Source organism: Cydia strobilella, chromosome 27 (genome assembly GCF_947568885.1).
Source record: "Cydia strobilella chromosome 27, ilCydStro3.1, whole genome shotgun sequence".
NCBI lineage: Eukaryota > Metazoa > Arthropoda > Insecta > Lepidoptera > Tortricidae > Cydia > Cydia strobilella.
In genome coordinates this window covers 7,634,054-7,648,102 of record NC_086067.1, presented here as the reverse complement: position 1 = coordinate 7,648,102, position 14,049 = coordinate 7,634,054, and the positions used below count along the sequence as shown (strand labels likewise).

Here is a 14,049-nt window from a genome sequence, read left to right as displayed (position 1 = left end):
GATATGAATTTTTTTATTTTTTTATTATTATGGAGTATCGAGACAAACTATTCTGGTTTAACGATTCGATGCTTTTTATCAAATATTAAGTAATTGTGATTTATCTCTAATAAATAAAATAAAATAAAATAATAGGCACACAACAAAACATTTACTTTTATGCATCTTTAGAATCTATTGGTTCTCATAAATTATTTCGATAGTAATACTAATTTATTTTCCCATTATTCATTTATTGAGAAACCTTTTGTTGGATAACCCCCTGTACTCTATAAGTGACTTCATTGGAATTGAATTTGTAATGATATAGGTATATGTAATTTTATTTATGATTCAAATGATTTATTGTATTTTAAAAATGACATTTACTTCTTTTGTGATATTTTATTTTGTTTGACATTTAATAATGATTCTAAATTGCTAAGATTGACATCTATTTTTGACATGTTTTTGTTTATACATACTTATATGACGATCCTTATTGGGGGAGAAAATTATTTAAATTTATTTTGTATTTTTTAGTATGTAATGTTTGACGATCATGATAAGAAGATAAGCATAATTTTGACATTGATGCAAATTTCTAGTGTAATTTTTATCCTGAAATAAATAAATCTAAATCATTTTTTACTAAAATTTGCGCAGTATTTCAATTTAGGTATATATTTAACCAATAACTTGTCTCATATATAAATTTATTTAAAGATTTAGACCATAAGAAAAGTGCAGCGATTTTGATAGCATACGCAGTGCAAGTGTTATTTTAAACGTCAAACTTCTATGAAATTATGACGTATAAATAACACTTGCACTGCGTGTGCTATCAAAATCGCTGCAGACTATTCTTGGTTTAACTCTACCAATTTATACACATTTACTGTATGTATTCTTTCTGTGTTTTGTGCATAAGTGTTTTCTACTACTAGGTACTACTAATTTCGGGCAAAAATCATGTATTCAAGGGATATGCGCATGTCCGGGAAACGACGAATGAACGAATTACACAATAAAGAGGACGTCCGCGTCCGTCGGAGAAAGCGGGAGGCGATTCTACCTTTATCATCTTGTTATGAAACGGTTTCATTCATTCATTCTTTTAAAATTATGGGTTCAGTCCAGTGAGACTAGGGTTACCAGATGTCAGGAATTTTCGCCTTTTGTCAGTAATGCGGACGGAACACGAAAATGTTAGGATTTTTTTGAATTAATAGAATTTTGTCATAAATTACCTACATAACTTTTTATTAACTTAAATTAAAACAATGTAAAAAAATAACAATGATATTCATGCACTCAATCAATAACTCGTAACTATTAATTACCAAATCTTACTCAGGCATACATACATAAATGTTTTTAAAGTCGAAATCATGTCTAATATTCGCATTTGCAAAAATAACAATATAATAAGAAGTAGATAAATCATCTTGTTTAATCAGGCACTAGCCCCCCCCCCCAAATTCGTCATCGTCGTGAACGATGAATGTCAGGAAATATATTCGGAATTCAGGAATTTTGTGGCTTATAATATATCAACATAGAGTAACTTATACTAGAGCGGTACTGTCATAGTAAATTTTGTAACCACAGTAAATTCACTGCCATCTATCGACACACTTTAAAGCTAAAAATGAAGATTTATAAAAATACGTTAAAATGTATTTAAATATGGATAAATGATTTTTTTATTTGCATTAATTATTTTTATATGATTTTGACCCATGTTCTTTCACTGATATGCGTTAAAATTATAAATAACAAACGAAATCGTCAACGCCCTCTATATGAGAGTAGGCCAAAACTAGTGGCGCCATCTGATCGAGAATCAAATTTTCTTGATTTTCGAGGCACGTTTTTTCCTTAGACTGTATCCATCTATTACGGAGTTATATCTATCTTTGATATCAAGATCTAGGACAGAGTCATGACAGAGTGTACGGTGATTTTATTAGCTCTTGTTTTATTTTATTTTACTTTCATCATCTTCATCTTCCTCGCGTTGTCCCGGCATTTTGCCACGGCTCATGGGAGCCTGGGGTCCGCTTGGCAACTAATCCCAAGAATTGGCGTAGGCACTAGTTTTTACGAAAGCGACTGCCATCTGACCTATCCAACCCAGAGGGGAAAGTAGGCCTTGTTGGGATTAGTCCGGTTTCCTCACGATGTTTTCCTTCACCGAAAAGCGACTGGTAAAATATCAAATGATATTTCGTACATAAGTTCTGAAAAACTCATTGGTACGAGCCAGGGTTTGAACCTGCTGAGGGCGCCGTGGTGGAATGTTATCGATCCCAGTGCGCCCTCACGAACGGCTAAGAGGGTGAAACGCCGGAGTGGGTTTAGTGGGTAGGGCCAATTCTCCCCCCCTCTCGCCAAGAGAGGGAAAAGGAGCGGCGAGTCCCACACACCGTGCGTAAGTGCATTCCCACTCCGACAAAAAAATAAATTAAAAAATAAATAAAATAACGTACTATATCATGAGAAACATACAATTCACATTATGGCTTAAGAACTAGCACGAAATCCAAAACAAGTGTACACAGCATGTTTTACAATTCAGTGGAAATGTTACAAGTTAATTTCAGAGAACAAATAACTATCTTAACATTACAATATAACTAATATAAGGGAGTTAAAGGTTCTTGTAAGGAGATAGTGGACTTTACAAGGGCCACGTGGAGCTACTTGGCGTTGACGACAGAACGGTGGATAAACTCGTACTGTTAGCTTATTTATTAATAATTAATAAGTGATTAATATATATTTAATTAATTACGTGCATGTCACTTGATTATCCCTCGGCAAACCAAGAAGTCATTAGTACAGTTGTTATTTGACTATATCCGTCCACCGCCCTCTACGAGTTGTTTCAACGGTTGCTGAGTGATAATAAAAGGGGCAGAACCAGCCAGCGGTTCATTGCCTTGACGACAGTCGAACAGTGCGGACGTCTAGAGTTAAGTGCTGAATGTAAGAATATTATAAACAAAGTGAGTTATTGTAAAAGGGGTAAATACAAATAATACAATTATTATCCAGTACCTATTGAAGTTTATTTTCTTGGTAAATACTCCAACATTACCTAGATTAATTCTTCATTATCCTCACACTTCCATATTATCATAGAGTAACTTATATATTATTTTTGCTTCCACATTTCTTATGCGAACTGCCAAGGAGTGGAACGCCCTGCCCGAGTTTGTGTTTCCGCATGAGTACAATTTGGAGCTCTTCCAGGCAAGAGTTAATCATGAGATACAGCCTGGTGACAGACAGACGGACAGCGGAGTCTTAGTAATAGGGTCCAATGGTTGTCTGTAAAGTCGGTTTACGGACGATAATTTTGCGTGATAGTCATAAGAAAACTGATGAAAAGGCCGTAACGTTACCATTGAGAATTATTGGAGATATGTCCACAATGTTACCATGGAGATTTGTCCACATCGTGACACTTTTTCGTGCATGCTACCGGTGTTCATCGATTTAAAAGACAATCACGTCATAAAAACATAACGCAGTAAGTTGAAAACGATAGCCTATTTTATTGTAAGGTACAGTGGTACATACACGTTTGCGTAACCTAATTCAGCCACCAGCTATAAAATCGCAAAATTTATTGCAAACGTTCAATAAGTATAAACAAGTTTTGTTATTTCCTTTCCTCTGTCAAGCAAATAATGTTTACAAGTTTTAAGTATACTTTTTGTATATCTATTATGTTAAATTTATTCCCTGGTTCGATGGTGAACGGGACTGATACTGATGACATCATTAAAGAGAAGTATTTGTTTTGACCATGTTTTGATAAACACATTTTTTATAGCCGTATTTTATAAAATGCCGCATGTACCGCGTCGTCTGTCAAGGCATTTGGGGTATTTTCTATAAAAAGGGACCTTATTGTCGATGGCGCTTACGCCGCACAGCGTCGCGCAGCATTGTATTTATATCGGAGCATCGTTTATAATGGCGTAAGCGCCATCGACAATAAGGTCCCTTTTTATAGAAAATACCACATTTATAAAGACTTACCTAACTGTCAAAACATTTTTTTTGACACACTTTTATTGCTGACTGTACTTCTTCTCATTTGCATGTCTATCGAGTACTTCTTGAGACCTTTATAATGAGCCTAAACTTGATGTGTTTCTGTTTTTCCATCGAGGAGTTTCTTTGGCTACCTACGGGCTGCATCATCAGAACACCTCCATGTTAGCATATTATTGCATTGTCACCGGAATTACGACAGTACTCCAAATTTTATATTGGTAGCTTAGATGGCAGAGCACTGGGCTAACGATCCAGTGGTTGTGGATTCAAGTCCCACCAAGAGTAAATTTTTCCGCTTTTAATTTAATTTGTTGTTTCAGATTTTTTGAATCGTATGATATTGCAAAAGACATACTCAAGGTTTTCTTCCATCTATTCGCGGAGTGTGTGAGGTCGACAATGGTTAATCAAAATCAAAAGTAAGTAAGTTTCTAGTTTTTGGGTATCTACGGGATGTAACAAAAATAGTGGGGATCCAAGGGCCGGTTCCGGTATTGAAATAGGTACCTATTAATATCGCTCTAAAACCGTTATACATGGTTATACTTATTATTTCGTTTATTAAAAACCCGTTAATTGGTGGAACTCACCAACGGAGCGGCAGCTGACGTTCACGAGGGTTGATCATAATACATACCCGTTAACCATTATACTAGCTTTGTTTGTTATTTATTTATTTATTATTTATTATTTATTGGAAACAATGTAAGTTTACAGTTTAAAACCAATTCACTTACATGCTAGGAGTACAGATATGAGTAGGAACATGGAAACTAATTAAAACTAACCTCAACAAACTCAACATTCATACTTATAAAAACATGCGCATAAAAATGTCAAAACAAATTCTAATTTCAAATTTACTTACACGCTAGGAAACAAAAAAAAATCGGCGGTTTGTTAGATTAGAATAATAAAAGCTTTAGTTTATTCTGAGGTTTGTTTACAGAGGATCTACCGGGAAACGCGAATCCGAAATTTCGCTATCTGCTTCTTTATCGCTCGAATATGCAAGAGTGACAGAGATGTTTGATAACGAAATTTCGATTTTCTTGTTTCCAGGGGCGTATAGCTAGAGGATATGGCGCCCGGGGCAGTTACCAAATTTGCGCCTCCTGACGACTGACAAAGGTTTCCCTGCCTTTTGCCCATTTTGGCGCCCGCCCCCCTTGGATGGCGCCCGGGGCACTTGCCCCCTCTGCCCCCCCTAGTTACGCCACTGCTTGTTTCGCAATAGACCCTCAGATTGTGGTACTGGCGCCACCTACGCAGTTTCGCGTAATATTCCCTATATATTATTTGCTATGTTATTCCAAAGAGAATTAAAACCTGACCAGTAATATATGATAATTGTCAAGAGGGCGCTGTTGTTGTGAATGTATAGAGTGACAGTTCAGTATAGTATGAAAAAATTAGTTCCAGTGAAATTCCGCAACATGGCGCGTGATCATATATTCCTGGTCAGGCTTTAAGACCATATTTTTTTTCCCACAGATTCATAATAGATGACCTACAAGGTTACTTATTTTATCCGGCGAAAACAACTGTGGGTTACGCTCCGAAATTCACGACCAACCGTCGATTCTTCGCTAATCTGATAGGCACGCCTCAGTTCCATCACATGTTGAACAAAGATCTCGCAACATTGAGGGAAAGCTTCGTAGAAAAACTTAGGAAGTGTGATGAAATCGTGATGGACGAGCATCTGCTGGAGGAGATGTTGGACAGAGGGCAGGAATCTTCACTTATGATTTAATATGTTTAAATAAAGTATCAGTAACTCCGTAGTTTTATATCTTAGCAGTCTACAGTTAAATGTGTGGTGTCGACGCACCAAGGTGCAAGACGTTGGTTTCGTCAAACTATAATGTCGTATTTTCTATAAAAAGGGACCTTATTGTCGATGGCGCTTACGCCATTATATACGATGCTCCGATATAAATACAATGCCGCGCGACGCTGTGCGGCGTAAGCGCCATCGACAATACGGTCCCTTTTCATAGAAAATGGCCCAAATAGAGGTGGGCGGGACATGTTGCTAGGCAGAGTGATGACAGGTGGACTAATATATTAACGGAATGGTGGCCGCTTTCGAATGAAAGAAGCCCCTGGCGTCTGTCGGCTCGTTGGGTGGACGACATCCGGAAGATTGCGGGTCACTTCTGGTTGAGATTAGCTCAGGACCGGGACAAGTGGCGTACTGGAAGGGGGCATATGCTCAGCAGTGGGCGATAAAGGGCTGCTGATGATTATAAGTAAAATGTTGATGCTGACTGCATAGTATGCAATTCCAATTTCTTACTGTTGGTTATTATATCTATCTTTGTTATTAGTGACCGCCTCAATACCTTAGATGCCAAACGCCAACAACGTAAAGAGGGACCGAAGCCCTCTTACGCGTATACGTCTACAACGCGTCTGGCCACCTCTATTATCGAGTCTTTAACACCAAGTTCGGCCTGGCCAGCCACATTCGGCCCATAAGCGGCGCGGCGCGGCAGGCCCACGGTGTTCGCGTTCGCAACGAGATCGCCCACGGAGGACACTTCTATAAGTATCAAATGATTGATTCACCACGCGCCGCGCCGCTTCGCGTTCACGTGTTGTTCACCTACGTAGTATCGTGTAAGCTGTGCCCTGTTTCTCAAAAGCTTGTAGCTTGTAATACAAGTGGGTGTCCCTTTCTAACAAAAGCTGTCAAAAAGTGAGTTCCGCTTGTATTACAACACAAGCTGCAAGCTTTTGATAAACTGGGCACTGGCCAGCCACATTCGGGCCATAATAGGCGTAGGGTCATTGCGCTAGTTTCCGTCCATGCTCCAGTTTTCGTCCACTTGACGGATTAGAAAATAATATATTTCATTTTTAATTTGCTACTTGCGAAATATCATTTTTATGTAGATAGATATATTTATTACATTAAGGATTGCAATAAGTCCAAAGTGCAGTAATGTAGGTTTACATTCAAATTTCGTCAAGTAGACGAAAACTAGAGCTGGACGAAAAGTAGCGCAATGACCCTATAAATCCGTAATTGCTGAGGTCGCCGTCATCGAAAGCGATAAGAAGGACTATATACTTAAGTAATAAGTGTTAAATAGTGCAAGCAATACAGATGCAAGCCGGATGGTATGGATGGTCGTTTTCGAGAGAAAATGCTCAAGTTGCTTATAAAAACACCCAAATCACCATACATGTGCCTTTAAAAATTGAGGAGTTCCCTCAATTCCTCAGGGATCCCATCATCAGATCAGAACCAGATTAATATGGGACCAACTTGGAAGTAGCTTCTTTCGAACAAAAAAAGAATTACTCAAATCGGCCAACGGGTCTCGGAATAATCGGTGAACATACATAAATAAATAAAAATAGCCACAACCGAATACAGAACCTCCTCCTTCTATAAAATTGAAGTATAGTCTCCATGCCGGATGGTACAGTACAGTAGGTAGAGTAGGTACAACACCTTAGAAATCTATGTTTACATGAAAATTACGGATGGCTGGCTACTGATAGCTAATATTGACTCACAGATAATACGAAAACTAAGCCGGATCCGAAAAAAATGGTCCATACCCATACGTGACATCCCAACTAACAGAATCACGTTTTATTTTTTACAAAAAGGCGGCCTCAGACGAGCGGAAGCTGGACAATATACCGGACATAGTGTGTAAATATCTTAATATCGTGGATTTATAACACAAATATCACATCAGCATCACCTTGTGTGCTCTATACAGTCTATACCTACTTTTGGCGTATTCGTATTTCGAAAATATATGATACCAATCAATGAGGGCTACCGCGTTTAATTTCGCTGCTAGGGGCGCTAGTGTAGATGGTCTTTAAAAATGTCAAATGCATCTTCGAAGTTTGGGGGTTTCAAGCTTTTTTATCGGGAAATTTCACTCCTTATTCATAATTGTGCTAAATCTTTGTCCATCTTTGATTAATCGTGGTAAACAATAGATGTTAATAGTGGTTAAAAAAAGTGCCAAATAAAATATATGCAAAATTAAACAGGTTGAAAAAATGGCACATTTAGACTCTAAAATACCTTTGTGTGTATGTCTTAACGTATTGATTTTATAAAAATAAGCATAGAAGAATTTTGAGATCTGTTTTTCTGGACCTACATCTACAGTGGCGCCAACTGGTGACCCCAAAAACGTTAGCCCTCATTAAATATTATACTTGCCTCGACCAAAATGCTAATTCAAACTTACATAATTTACTTTTATTTGTACATAGTGTTCGTTTGTCTATCATTTTGTATTTATAATAAATAAATAAAATTCTTTATTTCAGGCCAGACTGCCCATAGATTGTTAGTTATATACAGACTTATAATATTAGAGTTAGTACATCTTAACCTAGGCATTACAGTTCTTATTTTTTTTACTTATTTGGGGTCCCGGTAAACAGGACGATGAGCCGACGCCCAGTGGCTAAAAAACGGACAATCCCACCTCTCGGCTATATCTACCAGCAAGCTGTTGGTGCTACCCCGCAGGCGATACATTTGAGAGGCGATTCTTTTTCTCATTATGGCATGAAAATCGTCCATTCGTGCTTGTGCAAACATGCCTGATGAACTGCAAAAGCGTGGTAGCCCCAACAGCATCCTGAAGCCGTTATTGAACTGGACACGCAGAGCACTGTAAGCACGCTTCGTATAATTGATCCACAGGCCGCACGTATTTGTCTACTCTCAATAGTTCAAAGGTTGACTGGAAGAGATCCCTTATAGGGATAAGGTCGCCGTTGTACATTGTATATCTACATTTTTTGTTTTGTATCTGTTACGGCAATACCTAAAGTGCATAGAAACCGGCGGCGGCCCGTGACCTTCAGCCCGACCCGCGCCTAGCGACCCGCGCGCTTATCCCCGGCTGCGATGCGCCCCTACCACGAGTACCATGACGTCACACACATGTCATCGCGTCATGCCCCCAGCAGCCAATGAGAGGCGTGCATCAGACATGTCGTGATCGGCAGCCAATAGTGTAGCGGCTCGTCATCCCTGCGCGCACCAATGAAGACAGAGGATGACAACACAATTTGATTTCTCACCGAACAACTTACCTGCCTACTCCTGTTTTAGTTTGCTTATTTTTTATAGATAAAGTTAATTAAGTAAAAATCCAGAATTCATCATTTCAACAACCTGCCATCCACATCAGCGCAAATCCTGGCCAGCAGAGCTATCTACGTATGTCTATACGCGCAGACATAAATTTGATCCATCGATACCGGATATCAACCAGCCTTGGATCCACGGATTGGGTGTGAGAACGCATCGGCAGAGTGCTGAAACGACCAGAGTCATCGGCATCGGTGAAGATCTTCGGTGAGACGAGCCAGCTTACCTATCCTACCTTTCCCTTTTACGCTTGCGTCATACCGTGCTTTTTTCAATTCCAGTGCTTGTGCTTTCGTTGTGACCCTATCGCACGTCGTCGAGTCGACCTTCGCAAAAGTCTGCAAGCAGCCCGCGTCAGCTTCACTGCTAGATGCCTTGCTGTGCTCGACCGTGGTGGTGATTGCAACTGTGAGTACTTAGCGTCTGCCTTTATTCGATTCGCAAAATGACTGGCAAATATGATTTTGTGTTTCACGCCGCGTTAGGTCCTAATCAAGAAGCGGACTCGGAAACGATAAAACATTTAAACCGTAGACGAGGTTCCGTAAAATGTAGGCTGACTAATTTCAAAAAGTTTGTAAAAACATTTGAGGGTTTAACTTTGTCCGATACCCAACGCACAGAGCTCAATTTACGCATGCAGGGAGCTCAGGGTATTTTCGATGATTTTAGTGAAATTCATAATCAGTTAGAAAGTTTAATTCCCGATAGCGAAATGGACTCACTTTTTGAAACCAGAGAGGTGTTTGAAAGCGAATATTACGCGATTTTAGCTCAAACGCAATGTATGGTGAAATGCTCGGAGAAAGCTAATGAACCTATAGTGCAAGCTTCTAATAATTTGGCGCAAACAGTTCGGCTCCCCGTCATTTCTTTACCTACCTTTGACGGATCTTATGAACACTGGTTACAATTCCGAGACACATTCGCGTCTTTAGTGCACAACTCGCAAGAAATAACCAGCATTCAAAAGTTCCATTATTTAAAATCATCGCTCAAGGGTAATGCGCTTCTTGTTATCGATTCGCTTGAGTTTTCGGCAGATAATTACGCAATTGCTTGGGAATTACTACTGAACCGGTATGACAATAGTAGATTGCTAGTGCACAATCACGTAAAGGCCTTGTTTTCTATACAATCGCTTAACAAAGAATCGCCGGCACTGTTAAGAAAGTTATTAGATACAGTTTTAAAGAATTTACGCGCTTTAAAATTGCTCGGTGAGCCCACAGAAAGTTGGGACACACTAATTATTTATTTAGTCGTCTCTAAATTAGATCCCACCACCGAACGTGAGTGGGAGCAATATAAAAGCACTTTATTACCAGTGTCGAACGAAAACAAAACCGCGCTTAAGGTAGATGATTTGCTAAAATTCATTCGCGACCGCGCTGATATGTTGGAAACATTATTGGTTACGCACAGCCGGTCCAACTCACATAACACTTATCCGCAGCATGATGCTAAAAAATCATACACTCATAACGCGCACACGGCTCCAAAGGTTCACTGTAATGTTGTCACCGAAAAGTCCGTGGACAAATCTCACTCCAAACAAACACATAACAAAAAATTATGTATTATGTGCAACGGTAAACATCCTTTGTACTCGTGTCAAGCATTCATTGATTTAAGTTTGCAAGATAAATTAAAGTTAGTTCGCGATAAATGTTTGTGTGAGAATTGTTTACGAACAGGGCATGCGCCCAGTGAATGCCGATATGGCCCGTGCAGAAAGTGTAACAAAAAACACAATTCCATAATTCACGAGGACGAGAAGGAAGGTGCCAGTGACAAGCGCTCCGTAGCGTTGCTGGCAACAGACAACGCATCAAAGTCGCCCTCCTCCTCGATCTCTGATAATAATATCGCACGCGCACAACACGTATTGCAGGTATCGAACGCACACATAGACGAAGACTTATACGCGCGATTGTCTTCGAGGCGTCCTGTAATATTAGCAACCGCCATTGTCGAAATTCCAGATAGTTACGGTAACTATCATAAAACGCGAGTGATTCTCGATAATGGGAGCGAAGGTTGTCTAATTACCGAAGCGTTGTGTGACAAATTAAATCCGCTATGTATACAGTCCACAGAAGAACTAAACGGTATCATGAATTTAGCTACACATAGTTCGCGAGTATGTGAGATCGAAATAAATTCACTTGTTACCAATTTTAAGGCGCGATTACAATGTCGAGTTTTACCGAAGTTAACCTCGTCATTGCCTACGTTTCCGAGTAAACGTAATCAATTCCGCATTCCAGACAACGTACGTCTGGCAGATCCTAGCTTTCATGAAAGTCAACCTGTTGAGGTCCTTATAGGAGCTGACATATTCTGGGAGCTCCTCGTAGGGATAGTTGAGATAAGGCGCTTAACGAACGGATAATTTTTAATAAATACCCAGTTAGGATGGATCGTTTCTGGACCTGTCTCCTCTAATACGCGCAATACAAAGCCTATTAATTGTAATTTTATGCAATCTCTTGACGCGACCTCATTAGATAATCAATTACGTAGGTTTTGGGAAATAGAGGAGGTGCAGGTAAATAACAAATCGCACGATTCGCGCAGCGAAGAGGAAATTGCATGCGAAGACCATTTTGTCAAAACGACCACCCGTCTCGAGGATGGTAGGTTTTGCGTGCAACTTCCTCTCAAAGAATCTCCCGAGTCTCTCGGTGACTCATTCGCGCAAGCGAAAAGACGCTTTATGTCGTTGGAAAAACGCCTCAATCGCGATCCGATATATAAAGGCATGTACAGCGACTTTATAAAAGAATATCTCGCATTAGGTCATATGAAACGAGTATATACCTACGGGACCCCTAATTACTTTCTGGCCCACCATGGAATTTATCGTGCACATGCACAAAAAACACGTCTAAGAGTCGTATACGATGCTAGCGCCCCCACGACCAGTGGCAAATCGCTGAACGACATACAACGCGTAGGCGCGCCTATACAAGGCGATTTGATTGCTATATTGTTAAGATTCCGTGAAAATAGGTTTGTTGCATGCGCTGACATCGAAAAACATTATAGACAAGTCCTAATTGACGAATCTCAACGCGACTTACAACTAATTTTATGGCGCGATAATCCAAGCGACGACCTTGACATATATCAGCTGAGTACCGTTACGTACGGCACGGCGGCCGCTGCCTTCCTCAGTTGCAGGTGTCTAAAACAATTGGCGCTAGAATGTACAGATCCCGAAGTAGCTAGAACTATTAGAGACGATTTTTACGTAGACGATTTTATTTCTGGATCGTCTACGATTCCCGAATTGCTACGAATTTGTGACGAAACCGCGAAAGTTTTAAGTTCTGGTTGCTTCCCATTACGAAAATGGGTATTTAACTTCGATTGTAACGATCAACGTTATAATGACGACACGTCAAAGGAATTATCATTAGGCGAGCACGCGCATAGTAAAACTTTAGGTCTCGGGTGGTACAACAAAAGTGACGAATTGTTCTATCACTCGCGACACGAGCCAAATCCTAAACCTGTCACGAAACGCATAATATTATCCACGGCATCACAGGTTTTCGATCCGCTCGGATTATTAAGTCCAATGATAATTATCGCCAAATGTTTATTACAACGGTTGTTTTTATTAAAGGTAGATTGGGACGCAGCTGTGCCCGATGACGTCACGCAAGCCTGGCACCGCTTCGTAAGCAACCTGGCTATTTTACCTAACATTCGCATACCACGTCATGTTATGTGCAATGATCCTATATGTATAGATTTGCATATATTTTCAGATGCAAGCCAATTAGCTTATGGCACTTGCGCCTATTTGCGAACGATTGATAATAAATCAGCTGTTACCGTCCGGTTGCTATGCTCGAAAAGTAAAGTGGCCCCAATTTCGCCTCCTTTGAGTACGCCTCGACTGGAGCTGTCCGCGTGCTTATTGGGCGCTAAATTATATAATAAAATAAAAGAATCGTTCCGCGCGAAATTCAACCGAGTAATATTTCATACCGATTCAACTATCGCACTAAGTTGGCTCCGAATGCAGCCTAATTTACTAAAACCTTTCGTTCAAAATAGGGTTGCAGAAATCCACGAACTAACGAAAGAACACTCGTGGCATCATGTTAGCGGCAAGTGCAACCCGGCCGATATGGTTTCTAGGGGAGTACAGTTGGACGCACTTCGCTCATCCAGTCTCTGGTGGAGCGGCCCTGACTTCCTTCATGACATTAATTATAATGCTCAGACTGTAGATCCGTCATTGTTGCCAGACGAGTCCCAGATACCCGAACGTAAAACGAATCCGATGACTAGTCTGGTATGCAACGACAATAACAATAATAAACTATTTACATTCGACAGGTTTTCTCAGTTCAACCGAATGCAGCGCGCAGCCGCGTACGTAATTCGCTTCATTCATAACTCGCGCAATAAGGATGCACGTCGAACCGGCGCGCTCACTGTAGATGAACTGAGGGAATCTGAGATATTACTCTCGCGCTTATCGCAATTGGAGTCATTATCGGATGTTCACAACGCATTGACAAAGAACAAATGTATCGCAAAGGGTTTCTTAGCCAAATTAAATTTGTTCATTGACAATAATAACCTAATTAGAGTCGGAGGACGGCTTACCAATTCTTCTAGGTTTGATTACGATAAAAAACACCCGATATTACTTTCTAGTAAGCATCATTTTACTATTTTGTTGTTCCGATTTGAACATAAAAGATTATTGCACGCGGGACCGCAGCATATATTATTCTCGCTTCGCGAGGCCTGGTGGCCCGTAAGCGGTAGGAATCTTGCTAGGAAAGTGGTTCACAGCTGCGTTGTTTGCGTTCGTTTTAAGGGTAAAA

General features: G+C 40.0%; 1 protein-coding gene across 1 annotated transcript; it reads left to right on the top strand.

Moving 5' to 3' along the window:
• Positions 1 to 9,184: 9,184 nt before the first annotated feature.
• On the top strand, positions 9,185 to 13,191 carry LOC134753595 (uncharacterized). The gene is made up of 2 exons (XM_063689518.1): positions 9,185 to 9,403; positions 9,478 to 13,191. The coding sequence occupies exon 2, from the start codon at positions 9,642 to 9,644 to the stop codon at positions 11,589 to 11,591; it is 1,950 nt and encodes a 649-aa protein (XP_063545588.1). The 5' UTR covers positions 9,185 to 9,403; positions 9,478 to 9,641; the 3' UTR covers positions 11,592 to 13,191.
• Positions 13,192 to 14,049: the final 858 nt, after the last annotated feature.